We start from the raw sequence: 25,487 nt of genomic DNA on the forward strand, positions 1-25,487 counted from the left end.
AACTCCAGCACGTCCGGCTTATCCAAGGGCATCTCCAGCACGTTCCAGCTTCTCCGATTCTTCAAGGTGATTTCAACCGTGCTTTCGACTTCACTAATGCAACTGTCATAGTCATGCAACGATCATAGCATATTGTTTTCTCCTCAAAACCTGAAACAATAAATAAAAGGAACGAAAGCATTACATAGGAATTCACTGGAGAAATACATGCCAATTGATACAGTGTAATCAGTATTACTTGCAAAACTTCAGTACTAGGATAGGCAGGATCAAAACTTCAGATCTTCGTGCTAACAGATGCTTTATCAATTTAAAGAATGACTCGACTTCAGCTGAGAGGTTTGAGTGATGGCCATTTCTAACCAGAAACTCAGATACACCAATGGTTCAACATTGCTATTGCTATTAAAATTGAACTCATGCAATTTCCATCACTGTGCTACAAATGGATTTACCAACACATTATTGACATTATCAACAGTATCTTTTTGCAGACATGTCATCCTCCGAGCGCACCCCGTTTCAAGACATAACGAACGAGCAAAACAATGGTAATGAATTAAGGAAGTGGCTGCGTTCAACTCGCTTTTTATCATTGGAATATATATGTACTAATCTCCAGAAACATATGCCATACATGCAGATCCAAAAGAGGCCGAGAGACAGAGGAAGAGAGAGTGGTATGCAAAAAATAAAGAGGAAATCTCAAAACGCAGACGGCAATCACGGGAGCTTAAAAAACAGACAACGACCTTTACAGTTGGCGATAGCACAGTATGTCATACACCTGGTACTGGACAATCTGGATTCACCCAGCTGCAAAACAGAACACCTGCACGAGGTCATGTGCTCCGAACTTGTGTCATATTTTTTGTAATGCAACTATATATATGTATGCAATATGACGTACTGATTTTTTAGCTGAACTGAATTTGTAGATGTGGCTCCTGTTGGCAGACATAACTATGCATCTGACATGACTTCATCAGATTCATCGCAATTCCCTGGAGATGGTTCACTCCACCATTTAGCAGGTATGATAGTACGCGACATCATGTTTTCTTTACTATATAGATATGTTGCTCTCTAATCTTATTTGTACCAATGTTTGCATTGTCCAGGTGGTGAGTCTACTGTGGGTTGCAGTACTGTTTCTCTCGATCAACAGGGCACGTCCACTTTGCACTATGATAACTCTGGGCCAGTTACAAACAATCGGGATGAACAGATTCAACAAGGCAAAACACATCTAAGTGGCCAAAGCTGGTATTCTAGATTGTCTGTCGAGCAAAAGGCGGTTTACATACAGAGACAGCGTATATCCCGCCAGCAAAAGAAGATGGCTGCAGCCCAGAGTGGTGTTAATTGTAAAGAATTGTCTGAAAAAACAGCGGTGCCCTCACTGGTTTCACAGCATATCCCATTGAGCAACATAACCAAGACAGATGCAAATGGTACATAGCCCTGATTCGACTCAACGTTATAAAACTGGTATATGGATTAATTGTAGCATGTGTGGCTGCAGGGCTACGTTCATATGCAACCCCGGAGAGTACCGATCCTGGTGAATGCGGTATATTACCAGGAACATGCACTCCTCAGGATACACCTGCTAACAACCTCAATACTATGGTTTTTACCTATTGCCATAATCTGACTGGGCAACCTATCTGTTTTACATATTTTACTGTAGGTACTGGGGGGATTAGATATGGAGGTTCCGGCATTACCAACGATCTTACCACGGCATGCAGTGATTCAGTTATGAGCGGCGAACGTAGAACTGATTGGCTACACAGTAATTTTACTTACCTGGGAGATGTGAGATCCGTCAAAGATCGGCAAAATTTGTCCACATCTGCAGGGTTGCATTGGCAAGAGAGCTTCGCTGAAAAATGTGCATATTCTGAGAAGAAACGACAACTTGAATCCTCTGAGCGAAAGCGACAGCGTGAAAGGGAACGGTACACCTCAATGACGGATGGACAGAAGGACGTATGGTTGCACAATAACCGTGAGTATAAGAAATTGGTCCAGGAACACAAGTCACCCTTCATCAACGGATGGTGCACACCCGTCATACAAACACAACAATCTAAAAATAATCAAACAGGTATTTAGTACTCGCTGTGCAAAAGTTGTCCATTAACTTCCAATATGTAAGACTTGTTTATGCTTTTTTTTGCAGATCTTCGAGACACAAACAGTGATGATGACTGTACTACAAGCATTTTTGAGCCGGTTGAACATGGTTCTATATTTGAAGGTAAAATGAAAAAAAATAGTGCTGGCTTTTCATAAAACCTTCAAATATACAAATGTTGCCAGGTTCAAATGGGTTCAATAAAATTAACATGTTTTCAAAATAGATATAGATAATATACAAGAGGAACAAACAATACATGATGATGATGACGATGAGTGCAGGCTTTTTCGTGGAACAGGTAAATTTGGTGCATTTAATTTATTCCTATTTATATTATATTAGATTTTCTCCATCTAATTTGTTACTGCTTGTTTTGTCTTGGCAGGCGACGTGTTCGATTCATGGCGAGTCACAAGTGCTGTTCCCCCGAGTAAACAGAATGAGAATGCTGATCCTTATGACTACGTGTACCATAATCTACCACAGAAGCATCATGTTCTGAAGCCAGTAAATGACTGCGTCCACTGTGGAGCAATGAGGCTACAATATGAGGGCCCCGCGTTCTGTTGCAGAAAAGGAAAAGTCAACATAGCTACCACTGAAGTTCCTCAAGAGTTGCGTCGTCTGTTTACAAGTCAGGTCGATGCTGATGCAAAATATTTCAGAAAGCACATACGGTATTTCAACACCCACTTCTCCTTCACAAGACTTGGAGTCACCCTTGATAAGAAGGTCAGCAATGCGGCGAGAACCGGTGTGTATACATTTGTAGCACACGGGGCAATGTATTATAAGATGGATGATCTGGTGCCTGGTGGTCAAGGGCCTAGAAATCTCCAGCTCTACTTCTATGATACAGATGATACCTTGGAACATAGAGTGAAGCGATCTCCAGATCTTGATATCAATATCATACGGAAGATTCTGGAGATACTGGAGGACAACCCATATGTGCAGACCTTTAAGAGAATTGGATCTGTTCCGAATCTAGAAGAATATTGATATCCCTTAACACGGATATAAGACTGGACCAGCGAAGGTACAACGCCCCAACTGCTTCCCAGGTGGCCGCAATGTGGGTTGAAGGGAGTGACCCACAGAACACTTTTGATAGGCAAGTTGTCGTGTATGGCAAAGGGGACCGTCCTATATTTATTAGAGCTTACTATGGTTGCTATGATCCTTTGGCGTATCCATTATTCTTCCCGAGAGGGGAGACGGGATGGAATCGTCGGATACCATATGAGACACCACCTAAAGTCGCTCAAGAGGACAATGAGGATGGCACGAAACTTAAAGACTGGCAAGGTGAAGATCGGAGTTCAAATGTACATCTGGAACAGAACATAGATGAGGAAGGAGGTAATTATCCCCGTGCTTTCAACAAGTTACACATATTATTCATTATTAGTGTAGATCACCCATTAATCATTTTTAATCCATGTTCCAGATGATGAAGAGGACCAGCATGATGATGAAACCAGAGGGTCCAGAAAGTTCGTGAGCGCGAGGGAGTACTATTGCTTCAAGCTACAAGTCAGGAAAGGACTTTTTAACATTATATTGTTCGGTGCACGCGGTTTCCAGCAATGGGCAGTCGACATGTACATCAAGATGGAGACTATGAGACTTGATTTCTTCTCAAAGCCTAAGAATCAAAAGCTCATTCGTGCTGATCTATACCAGGTATCATAATGTTCTCCGTTTCCTAGGAAGAGAGCGCATCGCCGGTACGCATTTAAAATTACCGCATAATAATGGTTTGATATATTTATTTCTTAAGGGTGTTGTTGACGTCATGGATGCTGGTGAGACACGTGGTTCTCAGGTTGGTAAGAGAATCGTGCTGCCGCGGACTTTTCCAGGAGGTGATCGAGACATGCAACGAAGATTTCTTGATGCGATGGCGATAGTCCAGCGGTTTGGGAAGCCTGATTACTTTATCACAATGACTTGCAATCCGCACTGGGAGGAGATTACGTCCAGACTTGAACCCGGGCAGACACCACAAGACCGTCCAGACCTTGTGGCGAGAGTATACAGGGCCAAATTGCGAAGTATGAAGGATCTCTTGATCAAAAAAAGGTACTTTGGAGAGGTTGCTGCATATGTCCATGTTACCGAGTTTCAAAAAAGGGGGTTGCCACATGAGCACATGCTTTTGATCATGCGCTCGGATAGAAAACTAACAAACCTAGACGGATACGACAAGGTGATATCAGCAGAACTTCCTAACAAGGACAAGTACCCTCTGTTGCACTCTCTGGTGGTTAAACATATGCTACATGGTCCATGTGGTGCTCTTAGGAAAAATTGTGCTTGCATGATAGATGGTGAATGTCGATTTCGCTATCCTCGGCAATTTGTTGATGCTACGCAGCAAGGAAAGGACTCCTATCCTATCTATAGGAGGAGGCATGATGGTCACCAAGTGAAGGTCAGAGGAGCGGAGCTGGATAATAGATGGGTTGTCCCATACAACCCTGGTTTGCTTATGCGGTATAATTGTCACATCAATGTTGAAGCTTGCTCTAGCATCAAGGCAGTGAAATATTTATTCAAGTACATCTACAAAGGACATGATCGTGCCTCATTCTCAGTCGATCCAGCACTAGAGAATGATGGTGAAGTAATCAATGAGATTAAACAATACAGAGATGCTAGGTTCGTGGGGCCACAGGAGTCTATCCACAGGATTTGCGGTTTTCCAATGTTCGGTGTCTCTCCCTCTGTTCTCCAACTCCAGCTTCATCTTGAAGATATGCAGCCTATCACATTCAAAGAGGGCGATAATCTAGATGACGTCGTCAATCGGCCCTCTTCTTCCAGTACCATGCTCACTGAATTTTTCAAGATGAACCTGGTGGATCCTCATGCGAGGAACTTCTTGTACAAAGAGTTCTCGGAGTTCTACCGGTGGATGAAAGGTACAAAGAAGTGGCAAAGAAGAAAATTAAAGGGGCGGGATCATATTGGAAGAATTGTGTATGCACATCCTGCTGAAGGTGAGAGGTACTTTCTTAGAGTGATCATGAATCATGTGAGAGGTGCAACATCATTTAAAGATTTGAAAATTGTAAATGGCAGGATGTGCTCGAATTTTAGAGAATCATGTGAGCGAAGAGGTCTCATAGAGACCGACAAGTCACTTGATGACTGCTTGACTGAGGCAGCTACTTTCCAAATGCCGTATGCTCTAAGAAGGCTTTTTGCAACTATTCTGGTGTTCTGCGAGGTGACCCAAATCCGATCATTGTGGGAGAAACACCTTGAGTCAATGTCTGAGGACTACCGTCGTAACCAGTCCAACCAGGTCGCACTAGAGCAGATGGTCCTTAGAGACATTAGGGATCTGGTGCATTCCATGGGAAAAGATATTGGCAGTTATGGCCTCCCAGATTTGGATCCGGTGGATGATGAGTGTTCCAATGGAGATTCGAGAGAGGTACAAGAGGAGTTGTCGGTTAGTTTTGACAAAGAAGACATAAACATGTTTACATCTCTTAACAAAGAGCAGCGTGTTGGTTTTGATGAAATCCTCTCTCATGTTGTCAACAAAAAGGGCCAGATTTTCTTTGTTGATGGTCCGGGTGGCACGGGGAAGACATATCTATACAAAGCACTCCTTGCAAAGGTCCGTTCTCTAGGTCAAATAGCTATTGCTACAGCTACATCTGGCATAGCAGCATCGATCATGCCTGGTGGGCGCACCGCTCATTCCAGGTTTAAAATTCCGATTAGGCTCACAGATAGTAGCACATGCAATTTTACGAAGCAGAGTGGTACCGCAAAGCTGCTCTGTAGGGCATCTTTAATAATCTGGGATGAAGTTGCCATGACAAAGCGTCAAACTGTTGAGACGCTAGATAGGTCCCTCCAGGACATCATGGGATCAGCTTTGCCTTTCGGGGGAAAAGTCATGGTGTTTGGAGGGGATTTTAGGCAGGTCCTTCCCGTTGTAACACGTGGTACAAGAGCTCAAATCACTGACGCTACGCTACAGAGGTCTTATTTATGGGAGAAGATTAGGAAAATACGCCTCACGCGTAATATGAGGGCACAAACCGATCAGTGGTTCTCCAATTACCTCCTAAGAATAGGTAATGGAACAGAAGAGACGATTGGTGCTGACTACGTGCGTCTTCCGGATGACATTGTTATTCCTTGGACTGCCACCGAAGAACCAGTAGATAAACTTATTGAAGATGTCTTCCCGTCGCTTCATGATAATGCTACATCTGGCTCATACATGAGCGCACGTGCCATTCTTTCAACCAAGAATGAGCATGTGGACAATCTGAATAAAAAGATGATTGGTAGGTTTCCTGGCCAAGAAAGAGTTTATTATAGCTTTGACTCTGTCGAGGATGATGCACGAAATAACTACCCACTTGACTATCTAAACTCTCTCACTCCAAATGGCCTGCCCCCGCATGATTTGAAACTCAAAATCAATTGTCCCGTCATTCTTCTCCGGAATCTCGATCCGCACAATGGGTTGTGCAATGGAACAAGACTGATGATTAGAGCATTCCAGGATAACTCAATCGATGCCGAGATTGTTGGTGGACAACATGCTGGAAATAGAGTGTTCATACCGAGGATCCCTTTGTCGCCTTCGGAGGATATTTCACTTCCTTTCAAGTTTAAGAGGAAACAATTCCCCATCAGGTTGAGTTTTGCAATGACCATCAACAAAGCCCAGGGGCAAACTATTCCAACTGTTGGAATTTACCTCCCAGAGCCCGTATTCTCCCATGGCCAACTTTATGTTGCACTTTCAAGGGGTGTGTCAAGGCAGACCACTCGGATTTTGGCCAAGCCAAATATAGACATAGATCCCACCGGAAAAAGCACAAAGAACATTGTGTACAGGGATGTATTGGAGGGATAGAACAGGTTTGTTCATCCTTTTGGCTGGCCTTTTCTTCTTATTTAATCTTCTCATATACTGCTATTTCTCTTTTTCGGATCTATGAATATTCATGTTATGCAGCAGCTTCAACAGTTCTATGACTTTGTTATGACATAGGAGCTTTCCCACATGCCTGAAAGATTTATAAAATTCTAAAGAGGTGTACTGGTGTAATTAAACTGGATTTTAATTTACATGCTACAACAAATGCATGTGTGAGTTTGAGTTCATTTCGTTTATTATATTATTGTACATTTCAGTAGCAAATTTATTATGGTTGTGCAAAATAATATTTCTGGTTTGTTCACCTCACAAAATTTCTTTCTTGGACAGAGCTTTCTCTGTCTTGGGTGGTGCTGAATTACTCAACCTGCTTATGATGAGATGGTGACCTCACTTCGTTCGTTCCGCCGAAGTTCGTATTGCCTGAACCATGGGCCGACGACTACCTGGAATGTGTCCTATCCGTAGTAAAGCACTATATGTGATCTATGTTGCACTAAAAAAGTATCTTTCCTGTTCAGTGGATGTGAGTACGCATTGTCGCTAACTTACTATGGTACCGTCCTGGATGATGAATCTGACGTCTCGGTATTTCACTAGGAAATATCAGGTTTTGTAAATACTGCAGTGCTTGCTTATACGAGCATCCTATCTTGTTAATGGAAGCATGTTCTTTGTCTCATTGGCCTGGCTATTATCGATGTTTTTAATTTGTCTGAAGCCTACTCTGTCTTTTTTCTGAAACTGCTCCCTTTTCATCTATTTTGGCTTGTACTTATGCAAATTCAAAAGAATATTTATATCTCCGCGGTGCAGATCACACTAATGTCATGTGATTTTAGTTTTTTTTTAGGTATTCTAGCTGAATCATTTACCTTCGAGCATGGAGTTTTATTTAATGGCATTGTAAAGGCTGAAAAAATATTTGTCACCTTTTTTTGGAAGTTCAGCCAAACTAAAAATATAAATGGCAAAGTTAATTAACATAAATATAAACACGAGGAGGCCATCCCGGGCTCTCCTATCAAAGCCTTTAAATCCTACAATGCTCCCTCTTTAGACAAATAACAAAGTTGAACTCGGCAGTACCAGGAGCTAGGCCAAGATTCACCATCCTCATCAACAGATTATTTCCATTTTTCATATTTTTTTTTACCCTAGACAGTTGAACTCCCCTGGTGAAAACTTAAGTAAAACAGAAATAAACTTTCCGGTGATTGGTAACTATTGGGACATATTAAGGCCCAATCTACACGGTTAATACATCAGCAGCACTTACGCAGAAAACATAATAATTGGATCAATGACAGGCTGTAAAGAGCATCAGAGATGGGATACAACTATATTTTGAGTAGATACGCTGTCAGTTGCAGTATAATACAACAACAGGGAAAACAATTTCTGTGTAATGTTTATTTACTTGTTGAGGGGTGGCTCAGTTCATGCCAGCTTTGTTTTCAATGATAAGCGTGATAACCACAGGGATGATACTTTGGGATGTCACAAAAGCCAATTCATGGACACTATAAAACCTCTATTGGTGTATCCTGTAGTCCACTCAAAGTTGTCAAGGAATGACAAACTATCTACAAACATCAATGCCATCCTTGTAGCAAAAGGTAGTTGCATCAGTTGCAAACAGAAACGAACCTCCTCTTTGGTAATTGCTTACTGGGGTCTACGAACGGCTACATACAAAATTACTGCTTATTTTTTGAAGATAACATATTGGTGGGGTTCAGATTAGATGTGTAAGTTATCAGCAATGAAGCATTGTCTGAGAAGAACCCAGAAGGCCTTAACATATTGGTAGGGCTCGTGATTTTTTAAGCATTATATTGAGTAAACGTTGGATCAAATACATGCAGCATGGCACACCAACAAATAACGGTTCTGAAAGTTAATGTGAATACTGGATAGATATAGCATTGCTAGAAATAACTAAAGTTTAATGCACCTTGGTGAAAGCGGGCTTAATTTGTGTCAGGTTTGTTGTAAGCAGCCTCGCCGTTCAAGAAGCGTGAGAACCACATGGCTGATGCTTTAGGGTGTCGGGAGAGCCCGTTCTTGTAATCAACATAGATAAGCCCAAACCTCTTGGTGAATCCCATTGCCCAAAGTTATCCAAGAATGACCATGCAAAGTATCCACGAACATCGGCACCATCCCTGTACGTCAATAATAATCAAAATTAGTGGGCATCACTTGTTTTGACTACACGGTACCAGTTATGGGCCAAACAGAAACAGGCTTACTTTATCGCTTCTGCCACCGCACCAACATATGCTTTGAAGAAACCAACCCTCTTTGTGTCATTTAGGACCTGATCAAGAGTTGCTGATGGATCGTCCTCATCATCCATCCCTACAGAAAATAAACTATACAAGGACATCATTCATAACCAAGATTAGTTACTTCATAGTTCAGTTCACACATTTACGTCACACAAGCAAAAAATATTCGACCTTGATACCAAGTAATGGAAAAGAAAATTGTTGTAATGCCGCTATATATAAAAGCACGGTGTTAAGCCTTTGTTCATACAAATAATATTGTATTGCAAACTTGCAGTTACATTATACATGTCTGTTCTTTAAATTTTATTGTCATCTTCTAATGCATTTGTAGTATGTTTATCTTGCCAATCTGTTTTCTCAATATTCTGTGGCAGTAAGAATTCACGAATTTGGAACTCTATTACAAAGTATTAAGAAGATAAATAAGTTCACCCTATACGTATTCCATATTTTAACTAGCATGCACAGGTAAAAAAAAAACTGTGGCGAGGAAGGAAATGGTGAAGGGGATACCTGGCGCCGGCGATGGCGATGGCCTTCTCGAGCCCCCGATTCAGCGCCCCCACGTAGACCTCCAGCACCCTCATCCCCCGCTCAGATTCCGCCGAGTGAAGAGGACCCATGGTTAATAGAGGGACGGGGAGGCCCCGGTGGCGAAGGCGGGTGGCCGCGGCTGCGGATCCAGTGGAGACGGGGAGCGCCCATCCACCTCCTTTTGCCCCTCCCGCTGGGTGCCCTGGCCTTCCGTTGGCTTCAGGTCGCCTGGACGAAGAGGACGGAGGAGGTTGCCGTCCAGGCCATCGGCGGCGAGGCAGGAGAGCGGGGGTCCGGTCGATGGCGGTGGGTGGGGGCGGGGGGAGTGCCAGCGAGTACTGTGTGCGAATTTCTGTTTTTGACGGTGATGAGAGGACGACAAGGAGTGAGGTCGGCGAGTTAATCTCGGGCCTGTCGGCCATCGGGTGTGCGTGGGCCGTGGGCCGTGGACTGCTCTTGTCTCTGCTACAATTCAGAAAAAAAAATTGCCCTCAAATTTTCATTTTTAATGATTTTGAAGGTCGTTTTTGGTGAGGAATGATTATCCTTATTGAGTAAATACTAATTTATGTATCATTAAGAAATTATAATCATGCAGGTCATCGTGTGGTCTATGGATGTTAAATTTCATGGAATATTTCACGGGGGATATTTTATCCGACATTCCTGAACAGGTATATTTGCTCCATATCGCGATACTTATTCCAGGTTGTATCATTATTACTTGAAAACTAACTTTATTTACTGCTTGATTAATAGGTCAATATGACAGATTTTAGAAACAAACTAGCCGTAATTTTAGTGGATTCACATTTGAACGATGATAATATAAGGAATCGAGACTTGAAAGATGATGAAGAACATACATTTGATCCTACTGATTGTGTCATTGTGGATGGACCTCCTAAAAACAACAAAACATCGAAACTAGCGTCAGAAATTGGGTTCATCTCGCAATCATTGCTTCTGTTACCATCTGCCAATCCAACTGACCAGGAATTAATAGATGAACTTTGTCTATACATCAGCACAGTTGATGATATCCCTTCACTAGAGTAAGCAACATTTTTTTCATTTTATTGTATTGTTCTAATAAATTGCGATAGCATACTTGTAATTGTAATTGACATAATTCTTATTTTACAGGACCGAATGGGTTAAAAGTTCGAGTCCTTATCCTATTAGTCTTAATTTAAGACAAATAAGTAGCATACCAAAAATGAATGAAAATATGGACTTTAGTTGCTTTAATATGGCTGTACGGATACTGGCGTGGCACGACATCCAGCTTGCTAGGGATGTCCCAGTCCACTACATGGACTTGAACTTCTGTGTAAGTTACTATAACTACATACTAAATCTATTTATATGTGACTCATTTGTGGCATATACTAATGATTTTTATTATTATTATTATAGTTGATGTCTCAATATGCACGAGATCCAAGTCGTAGTGACTATCCTGATGTTGCTCGGTTGGCTCAGTTGTTTCTTAGCTGGCCTGACAGCAATGAGTATCATATATCTGAATGCAATATGGTAAGAATTCAATCCTTCATTCTTAAGAGTCAATTATCTGTTATAATGATTGCTATATTTTTAAATGTATCGGTGCAGATTTTATTGCCTTGGGATATTGTTGGGTTATTCCAGTTGTTCGTCTTGGATCGGCACAAAAAAGTTATCTTTTTTTTGGACCCACTTCCAATACCATATTTGGCGAAGACTATACTCAAAAATGTGGCCGATAATTTTAATCTTGCCCTCGAAGTTGCAAACCCTGCATCAAAGGATGACATAACTAAATGGGGTTGCAAGGCTCCCAAAGTTCCAACAAATCTAGACGAGTAAGAATCTTAACAATGTGCTACAATCTTAACGTATTTATTCGACCCGCAATGTAACATTATATGCATGCAGTGCTCTGTCGGGTTATTTGGTTTTTGAGTTCATGCATTCATGGTACGATGGATTGCTACATTTTCCAGTACCCACGGTGAGTATTTACACATGTTCATTTGCATACACTTTGCACATGTTTTTTTATAACAATGTTGTATAATGCATATATAGGACGGTTTTCAACTAAGGAAGCGATTTTTGGTTCACATCCTGAAGTATGAAGCAAATGAAGCTTTAAACAATATCCCAGCCATTGCACGAAGCCTTATTGATCGCATAAAAAAGTGGACCTTCAAGAAAGAACCGTCATCCGCGAATAAATAGAAGATACAATGTTGCTTAGTTATTTTATTTGTCACTCATATTTCGCCATGTATCAAGAATACATAGATGGACCTTCAAGAAGAAACATAATACATATTGTTGCTTAGTTTATGTTTTAAAGTATTTTTACAACTAATTCTAAATACATTTATGTGATTGTAAATTTTATGTAAGTGTAGATTGTGTGTTTTAGGCGCTCTCACACCTCTTAGGCATAAATGGCTCGGTAAAATACATGACAAACGATCACAATATATGTTTTCATGACATAGGACAAGACGTGCATTGCACGTGCACGCTTACTAGTAGCTAATAACATTCCAAGCCGGTCCATGCATCCACTTGTAATAGCGCAAGATGGTAATGATGGTGCGCCTCATTCTTAAATTTTATAAATATATGAATTGAAACAAATTTACAGTTACTACACACATGATATTTTTCTAAAGGTTCTAAATTTAGTAAAAAACATTTGTACAACTCACATTAATTTTATATCACAATATGCCTCGTGGGTAGCACCGGGTTAGATGATATTGGGTGCAATTATAATGTGTGAATGTATCATACATTTATTTTGTGCTTCTCTATTATTTCGAACAATCGTTAATAATTACTATATCGCTATAACAATTCGGTTTATACCCTAGTTAGGCTTGGTTGTGATTTTATTTTTACGTCATTACATTGCATGTTTTTACATGTTTTTGCTAATCCATATTAAAATTTTCAGACCCTATTTTCTTTTACTGAGTTTTATAAATCCCTCTTCCTTTTTTCATATCTTAATTGATAAAAATAAATTAATAATATTGTTTTGGATATGTTGTAAAAAAAATTTAATATGTCACAAAGTTTTGCCAAAAAAATTAAAAAAGTTATCCTTTTCTTTTTTCCTCAAACCCCTTTGTTTTATTCCATTTATTTTTATATAAAACAATGGAAAAAAGAAAATGGCCCTAGTCTACTCCGAGCCAGACCGGCCTAATCCGGCCCAAGTCGATATTTGCATGTATCCAACCCTAGGCGCCAGGAACGGAACCCGCTTGTGAGATTTTCCCTATCACATGGCGTCGGCACTCTTGCTCACGAGCTTCTGCAAATGACGAGGTCACCGAGAGCTGGACGATGTCCTCCAGCCCTAGCCATGACCATTTGGCCTCCTCTTCGGCCAATGACACGACCAGGGCGGCGGCCGTGGCCGCATCCTCGTGGTAGTCGTCCGGGAGGACCGCCTTCTGCTTGGCAGCGGCTGGAGGCGTATCCTCCATCTCGTTGTCATCCTCCTCCTCATCGTCCTCATCATCGTCTTTGTAGACGACCTCATCCTCGTTGTCGGGGACGTCGTCGCCGAGCATGAAATTCCGGTGGCCGCGGATAACACGGCACGCCTCGTGCTCTCGTCCATGCCGAAGATGAGAAGGCACGGGCTGTCCGTCTGTTCACGCGGACCGAAACGGACAGCCAAAACTATTTGGATCGGCCCGCTGAAGATATCCTAAGTAAAAGTAAAAATATAATATTTGGTGGGTGGGACCTACCAAAGTCTCAGCCTAGCCCAAACCCGAACCGTGTTTGTCTTTTGTTGTCTGGCGCGAGAAGATTCTCACCCACATAAGATTGCACGACTCCTACCAGCGTCCAGCGGCACCAGCAGCCCGGGTCTACGAATCGGCTGGATTTTTCTTCTTCCCAACACCTCAGCCGTGAAACAGGGATACAAATCCCCACCAAGCTGCCTCATTTCCCCCAAACAGCATTAATTCTGGCCGTGTGTGGCATCGATTGGCCTTCCTCTCCAATGCGAGTTGAAGAAGCAATCCCAAAGGGCAATCAGGGATGAGAATGGCCCGAGGTTGTCCAGAAAAATTCTCAATTTGTTCCATCCAGAATAATTGGTTGTGAAGATGACGGCGCCACCAGCCCTGCTGCAGCCGAGCTCACATTGATGCGTGGCTAAATGTGGCGGAGATTTGCAGCAGCAGCAGGGAGAGGCTGCGGGTCACTTTGCTGGTGGTCCGCCCTACATCGCCTCTCAGCTGGCGTGCCTCGACAGCCGTAGCTGCGCTCGTCTCCGCAGGACCGCGCGCCTCAGCAGGGGATACCGAGCAGTCTACAGCACCTGCGCGTCGCTAGTCGCCGAGTACCTCTTCCGTGCGTTGCACCGGGAGGAAAACATTCGAACACAATCAACGATAAAATATGTTAATTCTAAAAAGATTAACTTGTGACGCTCTCGCTGCACCGACTTCTAGTACCGTAGACTTGTAGAACCTGTATTAAAAATGCAGATGGTACAATTTTATAAAAAGGCCGTAAGCGGATCACGAATATGTACACACATAACCTTGTTTTTTCAAGAATTGTACCCCAAAAGATATCGCGTCGGTCCGCGATCGAATCCTTGTGCTCTGCTGCTAGGTGCAGTCGTTCCAAATGCGGAGGGTGGGGGCACTTGGAGCATTGAGACAGCGGACTCCACAACACCAGTGCTGAAGAAGAACCTCGCATGTCGGACAAACCAACTCGAGATGACAATACTTGAGCGTAGCTGGGCCAAGCTTGTGGACTAAGATAGGGGTGGCCACTTGTCGTTGTTTCGAATTCAGTGCAGAAGTCACAGTTTTCGGGGACTCCGGGATCCCCCGACACCATTTGTAAGATCCGGACCAACATCATCCTCACCCTCGCCGCCACGGCCGACCGAGAGGACGAAGACGATATGTTGGCGACCAGAAGGTCAATGGTCTCCCGGCTCATCAATGGTAGCCACCACACCCCGCCGGCAACAAACACAGCCCTCGTCGCTCCACAGCCATCTCCTCCACCACCAGTGGCAATGGCGAACCGCCCCGGCGATGGCCACTTCCCTCCACCGCCGTCTCCTCCACTTCCAGCCCGCCAGCGGCGTGAGGCACTCGAGGAGGAGGCACTCGAGGAGGAAGCCCGCCAGCGGCGTGAGGCGCAGCACGCGGCGTTCTACGCCCCTGCCTCCGCAGCTGAGGAGAACGCGATTGCAGCAGCGTGGCAGGAGCAGCAGTGCGACACCGTTGCGGCGTTCGACGCCTCGACGGGACAAGAGGCGCGACGGCGCCGGTACCGGGAGGAGATGGAGCAGCGGTGGGCTGATGAGCGCCGGCGCCAGCGCGATGAGCGGCAGGCACTGTACCGTGAACGGCGTGAGTCGATCGAGCGCCGGCGGCGTGAGTCGATCGAGCGCCAGCAGCAGGTGACGGCGGAGGAGCGTCGGCAGCGGGAGGCGGCGCTGACGGCGCTATGGGTGAGGCGGGCGGACCAGTTGGCGGCGGAGGCCGACGCGTTGGCGGCGGCGATGATGGAGGCGCCAACAGGTGTGGAGGAGGAGGCGCCAATGGAGGAGGAGGAGGCCGAGGCGGAGGAGACCGAGGTGGAGGACGACGACGACGAGTTCGAGTGGTCCGACGACGACGGGCCGCACCCGGACGAGACGGCCGATCAGCAACGCGCCCTCGTCGAGTTCTTCGAGTCGGAGAAGAAGCTCCAGGACGACGCCCGTGCCCGCGAAGAGGCGCAGATTCGTCGCGCCATCGAGCTCTCCCTCCAGGCGGCGCAGCAGGGGACGGCGGAGGACGCGCGGCGGGAGCGGCACCGTCTGGCCTGCGCCGAACGCAAGGAGAGGAGGCGCGCGCAGGAGGAGCTGCGGCGTAGGGGAGGCGACGACGGGGCGGGGCCGTCGAACGCACCGCCGGACGGTCAGTAGTCTAGGTTTAGATGAAATCTAGCCGTTTTTATTCAAACTTTGTAATATATAATCAAAATTGAATGAAAACTTTTATTTTCGTGCACAAATATTCATTTGGGGGAGGCGTTCGGGGGACGCGGCTGGGGAGCGACGTCCCCCAAAGGCGGCATGAACAAAACACGTCTCTCAAACGCTCAATCCGGCGCGGTTTGGGGAGGCGACTGGAGATGCTCTTATGCCCCTCCCCTGGTGGGAGTATAATTCAGCGAACCAAACGAATGAGCATGGGCAAGTTACTTTCGTTCTGAGGCAAGGTACTTTCGATCCTAATCAGATTTTAGTTTCTGGTTTTAGGAAAAATAATTTAAAAAGAAAAAAAGGTAAAATAGTAGGACCAGAAATCCAACCGGCAAAGCCAGCCCGAGCTCCCCCATCCCCGAATCATCTCTATCTCTCAGCTTTCCCTAAATACACATGCCAAACGCGCATACCAGCACGGACTCTAGGATCGATCCCACTCCGCCCGCCAATACACTCCGACAGAAGCCGGCCGGCCGCACAAGCCGCCTCCGCCGATGCTGGTTCTCTCCTCGCCCATTCTTCTCCTGCCACCATGGTCGCGCCGGGATCTCCGGGCAGAAACTCCTTTCCCCAAATTCGTCGTCATGCCATCAGCTTGCAATTTCAATTCTTGCGCTCCATATTTGGAGATATTTTTTTGGTTCCAAATCAGCTTGTTATAACCAGAAAATTGAGGCATATAAACTGGTGGAAATCCGTATATGCTAGCGATGTGGGACTATTAACACAAGCAGATTGTATGTGCGTGAGCCAGCACCGCAATATTTTGACCAAAAAAGCCCAGCGATGGGTGATGGCCCTGTTTAGAGCGATGAACCCATGGCGAAGCCGGGAGAATGCAATACAGGCCGTTTTACCCGTTCCCAACATAGCAGGAAGTACAGTACAGGGTCGCGATGCGTGTTAGCCTCATCCTTGCGCCGGCTTCGGGCGTGGCCTTGGATTGTGCGTGCCCGAGCGAGCCCTGGACGGCGGAGAGACGCTCTTGGAGCACGGAGACCTTGTCGGCGGCGGAGAGAGGGGCGCGGCCAGAGCGCATCCGGCTAGGACTGCGGCCGCGACTGTGGAGACAGAGCTGCGCGGATTGGCTGGGAGGAACAGAGGAAGAGAAAGTTCTCCAGTTCTTTCCCCGGCACCGCTAGTAGAGCACACGGCGCACATGATTCCCTGCCGCTTCAACTCGATTCCCTTCGCCAGACCCGGCGGTGTGGCGACGCCGGTTTCCCTTTTCTCTGCCGAATTCTTGCGCGGAGGTGGGCGTGGTTGGCTGGTTGTTGTGCGGGATGAAGCTGGCGGGCGGCGTGGGGCTTGCGGGCACGTGATGTGCGGGCAGAGGCAGTTTCGTGCAGGTCTGGCGGCGGTGTAGGGTCAGCTGCGAGCTGGAGGCGCGTGGCGCTGGTTTGCACGGGCGGGAGGACCAGGCGGGGGCGGGGCGCAGAGGTGTTGGCCGGGGCGATTGCGAGCACGCCTTGCAGCCGCTGCGTGAGGTTGGGATGGCGCAATAGCAACGAACCGTTTTATGGCAATCTGGAGTATTATGCGGTTCGGTGGGAGGGTAAAATGGTCCAAAAAATGTTGTTGACGAAAATTTTGGCAGAAATCTTAGCTCCTTTATTATTAGGTAGAGTAAATTACATATACATACCACTTTTGGGGCAACGGTTGCGAGTAGGTACCAACTCTGGTAATTTTTTCAAGTAAGTGCAACTTCTGGGGCAGATCGTAACAGATTGAGCAACTCTGGAGTTAAACGAGAATTAAGCGGGCGGTCCCACATGTCATAGCAAACGTCCGTTCATGAGCCGTTAGGGCAGGAGCAGATAAGAGAGCCGGTTCGACTCGACCAGGTGCGCCAATTGACTCAGTCGCGGCCCACCTCTCTCTCTCTCTTCTCGCTCCGGTCGATTGGAGCGCCGCCAGGACGCACCCCGCCGCGCCTCGCCGTCGCAATGCCGTCGTGGAATGACGGAGAGAGCAGCAAGGACAGCCTGCTGTCCGATTTCGACTACGGCCACGGCCTCAGCCCTCGCAAGCCGGTAAGATCTTGCCTCCCTGGTCACTTACTAGGGTTAGGGTTTGTACGATTTAGGATTTGTCGATTGAATCATAGACCTGTGGATTGAAGCTTAGATCTTGCCTCCCTGTTCCTTCTCTTAGATACCAGAAACAATTCTGGACACCGAGCTCACCGGGTACGACGATTGCGATTTGAGGTGCAACCATGATATGCCAATGTACAAGCTTGTTTGCTTCGAAGGAGAGAACACGGGCAGGAGATTTCTGGCTTGTGGATGCAAGGTTGGGAACTGTAATGCATTTTTTATATAGGCATTGCAATTTCTTATGTCTATGTTGCACAATATAGTATGACCAAAGAATATAGTACTATAACCGGAGAATGTAGCACCATATAGTATGACCACTTGCCTCTCTGTGATTTAGATAAGTGAAGCAATATAGTATGACCAGTGCTTAGTTTGTTATGACCAGATTAGTAAGCAATTTAATAAGAACAGAATTATAGTAGTATGTACTGCACCTTTTGATGGATAAAGCTACTGCCTTTGTAGGATGACTATAATTTAATAACATGGACATAGCTACTGCCTATTTAGGATAACAAGATGGATATAGCTACTGCCTTTTTAGTATTTACATGCAATTTTGTTGATGGATGTAGCTACTGTCCTCATAATAAAATATAGCTACTCCATTCATATAATAAAATATAGGTACTGCCTTCATATAATTGTTGATGGATTTTGATTGATAATATAGGATGAGGAGATGTGTGACAAGGTTGAGTGGGTAGATGGGCCATGGCCACCTCCACTGCAGAGGAGTTTGGTCAAGCTTTGGGCCATGCATGATGAAGAGAGGGACAGTAGGATACATGGTAATGTGGAGTATGCCACTAAGAATTACCAACTGACATTACAGAAAAAAGAGTTGGAGCAGAAGAATATGGAGTTGCACAAGCAAGTGGGCAATGCTCTGGAGTATGTATCAGAGATAACTTCTCATGACCTTGAGCTTGAAGTGGCAAAGAGAGAGAAGGCAGAGCAAGAAGTGATATCATTGAGGGAAGAAAAGAAGAGGCTGGAGCATGAGCTGGCAAAGAGGCCCAAGACAGATAATGAATGCTCAACTTTGGTAAAACACATGTGCTCTGCTAGTTGCTCATGTGCTTGCAGCCTTCTCTCATCATACCATACCCTAGGTGGCCTCTTCTTTGCTCTACTCTTTCTTCCTTTAGGTAGAATCATCGACAATGGCTGAAACCCATCATCATCATCTTCAGGCAGAAAACCAGGGCATTTGTCCTCATCATCAGATGGTATGAAGTCTCGCACATGTTCGACGACAACACACGAATGTGACCTTTCAGTGGGGCCTTTTCTCTTAACAGGTAGCTTCATTTTCTTCAACGGCACCTCAGTACATGGTTCAGCACCTGCTTCTTCTTCAGTTACAAACAAATCTTCAATATCTGTATCACCTTGGCAGTGTGACATTGGATCCTCTTTTTGCTTTCTCATCTCCTCCAAGATCTCATCAGCTTCAGCCTTTTCCTTCATCCTGATTTCAACAGAATCAGCTAAGTCTCCCATGTCAAATGCTGCATCATGTGTGCCCACATCTGCATCCTCATCACTATCTGACAGCTCAACATCTTCATCAACATCATAGAACTGAGGATGATTGTGTGAACCCTGCCCAACAGGATTATTACTACCAACTTGGCTATTAAACAATTGACCATCTTCATCCACGGCATACACAGGTGGCTCACTGAAATCCAACACAATTGGAGATGAATAAGTTACAATGCTAGAGCAATTATCCCCTGATGTGCTGCCTTGTTTGGTTTTTTTTAATTTCTTATCAACACCATGTAGTCCCCTCTTAGCAGTCAAGTTTAACACCTTTGTTGAATCAAAATGCAGTAGCAGCTCATATATTTTAGCATTGTTCTCAACCAATTCGATTTCACTTTGAATTCTACAGTACATAGAATCCCCAAATCCATAGCCACGGGGCTCAAGCATTGAAACTAGTTTCATGTAAGTCAGGTCATCACGGCAAATTTGGTTCTCTAGCATATCCTGACCATCCTCAAATTGTATCCTCACATCCCAAACTTCAGTATCTAGGCTACAAAGCAAATAGAAATGTCCAAATGAGTAAAATTGGACCTACAGGGTGGAGAGGAAGATACATAACATGGAGTAGAGCAACTTACCCATCTCCGACGTCGGCGTGGCTGCTTGTCCTGGTCGAGTTCGTCGCCGGGTCGTCTCCGTCCTCCCACATCTGGGCCAGGAAATCCGCCGACGAAACGCGGGCCGGCGGCCACAGGTCATCCAGCCCGTCGTCATACACTCCGCATTCTCCAGCACTCCTCCCGCCTGCGCCGCCACCTTCGCCGCCAGCAGCGCCGCCGCTGCCGCCGCCATCGCCTTCCTCCATCGCCACCGCTCGAAAAAGAAAAGGGGGGAAATAACAGAGATGGAGCCGAATCGTGCCCTAACGGCCACAGATGGAGCCGAATCGTGCCCTAACGGCTCAGCAACGGACGTTTGCTATGACATGTGGGACCGCCCGCTTAATTCTCGTTTAACTCCAGAGTTGCGCAATCTGTTACGACCTGCCCCAGAAGTTGCACTTACTTGAAAAAATTACCAGAGTTGGTACCTACTCGCAACCGTTGCCCCAAAAGTGGTACCTATATGTAATTTACTCTATTAGGTATATACTAGTAAAAATGCCCGTGTGTTGCACTGGGACACCAAAACACACAAATACTCCGACCCATCATCCTTGATTAACACTTGTCTTTTGTGGCACAATCGATGAAGGTTGCCACTGTTTCTCGTATTCATGACAAACATGATAAATTCTAATACTATAACAGTGCGAGCTCCTCACAACCAACTTTTAATACAACAAACTTGTAATAATGGTGGACGTCATCGCCATGTAAATTTAAGCTGTTGCGTGGTTCATCCCCATATTTTAATTATGTGGACTTTTCATGATGGTGGGTAGCACCTGTGTCTGATCTACATTTGATGTCTGAATGCGAGCAAATAAACATCAAGATATCGCAAAAATTTACTGAAAAGAGTGAGGAAAACATTGTTTTCACGTGGTAACCATAAAGACCTGGTGCACAACAAACATCACCAACACGTCTACCACATATTACTGAGTAGATGCGTACTTCAATTGAAACCTGAAACCAACTTCTTATGCCGAAACTGAATAGATGTTGCAGTAGAGTGCGTACTTGTATGTGCTCATTTACGAACATATGAAATGATGATGCATGTGCTACCGAAAATCTAGTTTTCTTGTATTATTCAACAACATGATGTGATCAAAATCTGGAAGAGTATGTTTAAGATAAACTCAAACTGATGTTTTTCTTAGGAGTGAATCTGGTACACGCCCTTTTAGGTTTCTAGTGAATCTGATACTAACTTGATACTGAAATCAAATGTAACGTTGCCATTGCAGAACCAAAAAAAAATACATGAACATGCATTATGTATATATATATATATATATATATATATATATATCGACGCGGATTTTCTACCAAGGGTGGTAGCTATGCATAGGATAGCAACCGTTGGATAGTGGGGCTCCAACTCTCTCTAGGTGCAGATCAAAAAAAGGGTCCGTCATCTCATGTAACGGTGTTTTGGTTCTCTGCCAGTGTAGATGTTTGGTAGTGAAATGACAAAATCAATCGGCCACGGTAACCATACCGTGTGCAAGTTGTCGTTTTTTACCTCTTTTGACAATTTGTATCGGTAACGGTAGCTTATGCCATACCGTATGCATTTTGTCATGCAAGTACTAGTAGCTACCATAGTTACATTGTTGTTTTGCTTCTAAAAACACACATTGCGACGGCTACGGTTGTCTGGTTTTGTCATGCAAGTACTAGTAGCTACCATAGTCACATTGTTGTTTTGCTTCTAAAAACACACATTGCGATGGCTACGGTTGTCTGGTTTTGTCATGCAAGTACTAGTAGCTACCATAGTCACATTGTTGTTTTGCTTCTAAAAACACACATTGCGACGGCTACGGTTGTCTGGCATTGCCAGTGAGCTATCGTCTGTGTGCGGCTGTAGTACGTGGTTAAATTGTTGAATTGTGGTTGAATGCCCAAACTATTTAAGGCACGGTTGTTATATTCGTAGCATTTTATTACATGCAGTTGATAATAAAATCTGAATGCACACTTATATCCCGGCTCGTTAGTGGTCCCCTTAAGTGAGTGCAAAACAACGTTTTTATTAGTAGCCGTGCTAGGAACAAATACAGCTGGTGTGGGGCTTCAAAACTTTCCAACATTTAGTTCAAATTTCAGCACATGTACATATATATGATCAGTTCTATACATTGCCGACCACACTTCAAACTGATCATATATATAGGTGGTTTTCAAACACATATGCCTCCAGATTTGTTGCTTGATATGTTATTTGTTTCTTGAAGTTCCAGCTTGTTGATAGGCATGAATGTCATAGAAGAACATGCTTCATTCATCCCTGTTAAAAACAAGTTTAGTACGCAGATAAGAGAGTTTAGTGCCTGTAAGCATAAAAATGACTGCAGGTAAACATAATTCTGCAGAAATTGCAGATAAAGTGAAGCAGCGATATCGATAGTAAGAAGATAATACCATAAGATGAAACGATAGTAGCAGAATGAATAAGTGAGACGCCCCATTTATGAGCTCATCTGACAACCCCTCACCACCATTGAGGATCTATGTCACAGTCCTGCACCCTGATATCTTGTCTTTCCTGATCAAATTCAAAAACTCAACAACAAACTGTGCACGTACTGTTTTTAGAGTTGTACTTTAGTGTTACTGCTTACTGAGCATAGGACAGTAGGTCAGCCATGACTGCGGGAACGGTGATGAAACAAGTCACTTTCTAAAAAAAAGGCACTTTGCGTTCCCAGATGGCTTCGGTAGCCAATTTTGCGTCAAATTGGTATTAGGACATGGCACCTCCAGCCATCAGGATGACCAAGCATGAGGAGATCCCTCCGATTTGGCACAGAGGGGCTGTATGCAGGTGTACCTGCAATAAACAAACAATACAGGGATAAAAAAAGTGCAAATACTCTAGAACTGCAGATAAAAACGATGAATACAAATCAATGTAACGAATCAGCCCATATCTTTTACCAGATGTAAAGCATATCAAAGCTACATCCCTTGGAGCCGACACAGGGTCCATCACCGTAGTTCCTCTGTAAGTTCTCTTGACATGATTAAGTGACATGACTGAAAATGATATGTTGAATACATAGGATTACAAAATACCAGTACTATATGCTGCAAAGGTTTACTTTCAAACTGACTGATCAATCCTAAACAGGGAAGGAAACATGTATCTTCTTCATCCTCTGCATAATAATCCAAAACAAAAACTTGCAGGTTCGCTGGTGCTGACAGGTCCCCCATTGCGAGGTAAAGACCAATGGTTGATAATCTCTTGCTCTCCATCAACCGGAGCGCCCATGAGCTGTAACTTCCATCAAAGATGAACGCCGATGGTCGCACAAGCACTAGCGCCTGTGTTGTCTCCTCGAAGCTCTAGATGACAAGAAAGAGAACCCCATTGTTTAATATTCCATTCTTCAGAGTAGCACATTCAGCAAAATGGCAATCAAAAACTTGTGAAGCGAGTTGGAAGATTATGATGGTGTACGGATGCTCTTGATTAGATTAGGGGAAGAAGAATGTTCTTACCCAGCGGTAGTTGAGAGGGGTGATGATTGCTCCCATGTAAGGGATGGCCAGCAAGAGAAAATAACACAACATAAGTAGAATTTCTAAAAAAAATGTAGAATTTGGGAAATCCATGAAGAAAGGGAACTCGATCTTTCAGATGAAACAAACAAAATCAACATCGCCTAGTGAAGCAAATCCTGATAAAAATTTCTACGGGACCAGTTATTTGAATGACCATGGATTTCAAAATTCTCACACAAATCAACAAGGGATTAGAAACACCAATAAAATCCCGTTTCATCATGGGACCAATTCGACAGAGGAGGAAGCAGTTCATGACACCGACATGGACAGTTTAGACGACCAAAAATAGAATTTCAGCCGTGTTTTGCACTAGTGTCCTGAACTAGCGAATCATCCACACCGATTTTTGGCACTGTTTTGAAAGCCTGCAATACCTTGCCAAAACCTGTGTGATTCCTATCGAGCAATAGCTGAACTTCTCTACTTAGAAAGAAAACAAAGGGGACAGAAAGAGGATAACGGGGGAGAGAAACACCAACCATCCTCGGCCATTACCGTGATGGCCGGAAGCACGAGAGGACCAGGTGTGCCCAGCCAGTAGAGAAGCATCAAGCAGGAGGTGCTTGGCCTCCTGATGGAGACGTGGGGAACAGCAGGCCCTGCCTCCGGCGACGGCGTGGGAACAGCAGGGGCGCTGCCACCCGGCGGCTGCACGGCGAGCACGAGGGACGCGACCTTGGCGGCGCTGCGAGCAAAAGCTTCGCGGCCTCCCGGCGGCGACGCGGCGAGCAGGACTTCCCGGCCACCCGGTGGCGGCGCGGCGAGCAGGAGCGTCACAACCTTGGCGGCGCGAATAACAGGAGCTTCGCAGCCTCCTAGCGGCAACGCGGAGAGCAGGAGCTTCGGCCTCCCGGCGGCGGCGCGGCGAGCAGGAGGGTCACGACCTTGGGGGCGCGACGAGCAGGAGCTTCGCGGCCTCTCGGCGACGGCGTGGAACCAGGAGGTGCGTGGCCTCCCTGCCGGCGCAGAACACGGTGGAGGTCGCCGGTGGTGGGATTCGCGGTGGGGGTGGCGTGGTGGGATTCGCGATGGGTGCGGGGGAACGGGCGTCGTGCAGGGGTGGACGGGAACGGCTGCCGTAGCCGTGCCGGATGGAGGACGGGCACGGGCGCCGGCCGACCTCGCCCCCGCCACGAGCCCTCCACAACCAAGCACCCGCCCGCCTCCACCCCTCTCTCCGGCCTGCACATGGATGAAGGTGAGGAGGAAGGCATCCGGGTGGTGCCTGACCACCTCCATGTGGCCCGGCAGCGCACCGACAGTGTCGGCGACAAGCTTGGCGATGTCGGCGGTGGAGACCCTCATGTCGCGGTCGAGCCAGCAGGGCCTCCTCCTGCACCATCTCGGGAGTTGCGTGCACCACCGAGAAAACCTCGGCCGAGCGCGTCTCGGGTTCCCCCATCTTCGGTGGTGCCATGGCCTCAGCAGCAGCTTGCAGGCGAGTAGTGGGAGTAGAGGCAGATTCGCGCGGCGCCGCGGGTGTGGAGGCTGCTTAGCTCTTCCTTATTCAGGTATAGTGGTACTGCGATGGTTTCAATGTGTGGGTTCTCAACGGGGCCTCGCTTTTAACTGAGGAGGCCGATGTTGATGTAGATCGATTTTTTTTAACAACGCATTGCTACGGCTGCGGTGTAGTACACGGGATTGAAAAAAAGGTGATGCCATTGGATGCTATCCACACGTAGTAAGCTAAAAAACTACCAACCGTGACCATC

General features: G+C 45.5%; 1 protein-coding gene and 2 long non-coding RNA genes across 3 annotated transcripts; 1 reads left to right on the top strand and 2 right to left on the bottom strand.

Moving 5' to 3' along the window:
• Nucleotides 1-49: 49 nt before the first annotated feature.
• On the bottom strand, nucleotides 50-2,451 carry LOC127307385 (uncharacterized). The gene is made up of 4 exons (XR_007855504.2): nucleotides 1,813-2,451; nucleotides 911-1,004; nucleotides 753-816; nucleotides 50-150 (listed from the first exon to the last, which is right to left on the bottom strand). It is a non-coding gene; the product is annotated as an uncharacterized lncRNA (long non-coding RNA).
• A 9,188-nt stretch (nucleotides 2,452-11,639) lies between these two features.
• On the top strand, nucleotides 11,640-12,117 carry LOC127307386 (uncharacterized). The gene is made up of 3 exons (XR_007855505.2): nucleotides 11,640-11,742; nucleotides 11,816-11,891; nucleotides 11,969-12,117. It is a non-coding gene; the product is annotated as an uncharacterized lncRNA (long non-coding RNA).
• A 10,744-nt stretch (nucleotides 12,118-22,861) lies between these two features.
• LOC139831973 (uncharacterized) lies at nucleotides 22,862-25,409 on the bottom strand. Its single transcript, XM_071821367.1, has 2 exons — nucleotides 23,140-25,409; nucleotides 22,862-23,032 (listed from the first exon to the last, which is right to left on the bottom strand). The coding sequence occupies exon 1, from the start codon at nucleotides 25,075-25,077 to the stop codon at nucleotides 24,193-24,195; it is 885 nt and encodes a 294-aa protein (XP_071677468.1). The 5' UTR covers nucleotides 25,078-25,409; the 3' UTR covers nucleotides 22,862-23,032; nucleotides 23,140-24,192.
• Between the last annotated feature and the right edge of the window lie 78 nt (nucleotides 25,410-25,487).

The sequence above is a fragment of the Lolium perenne genome, chromosome 6, assembly GCF_019359855.2.
Source record: "Lolium perenne isolate Kyuss_39 chromosome 6, Kyuss_2.0, whole genome shotgun sequence".
Lineage (NCBI taxonomy): Eukaryota > Viridiplantae > Streptophyta > Magnoliopsida > Poales > Poaceae > Lolium > Lolium perenne.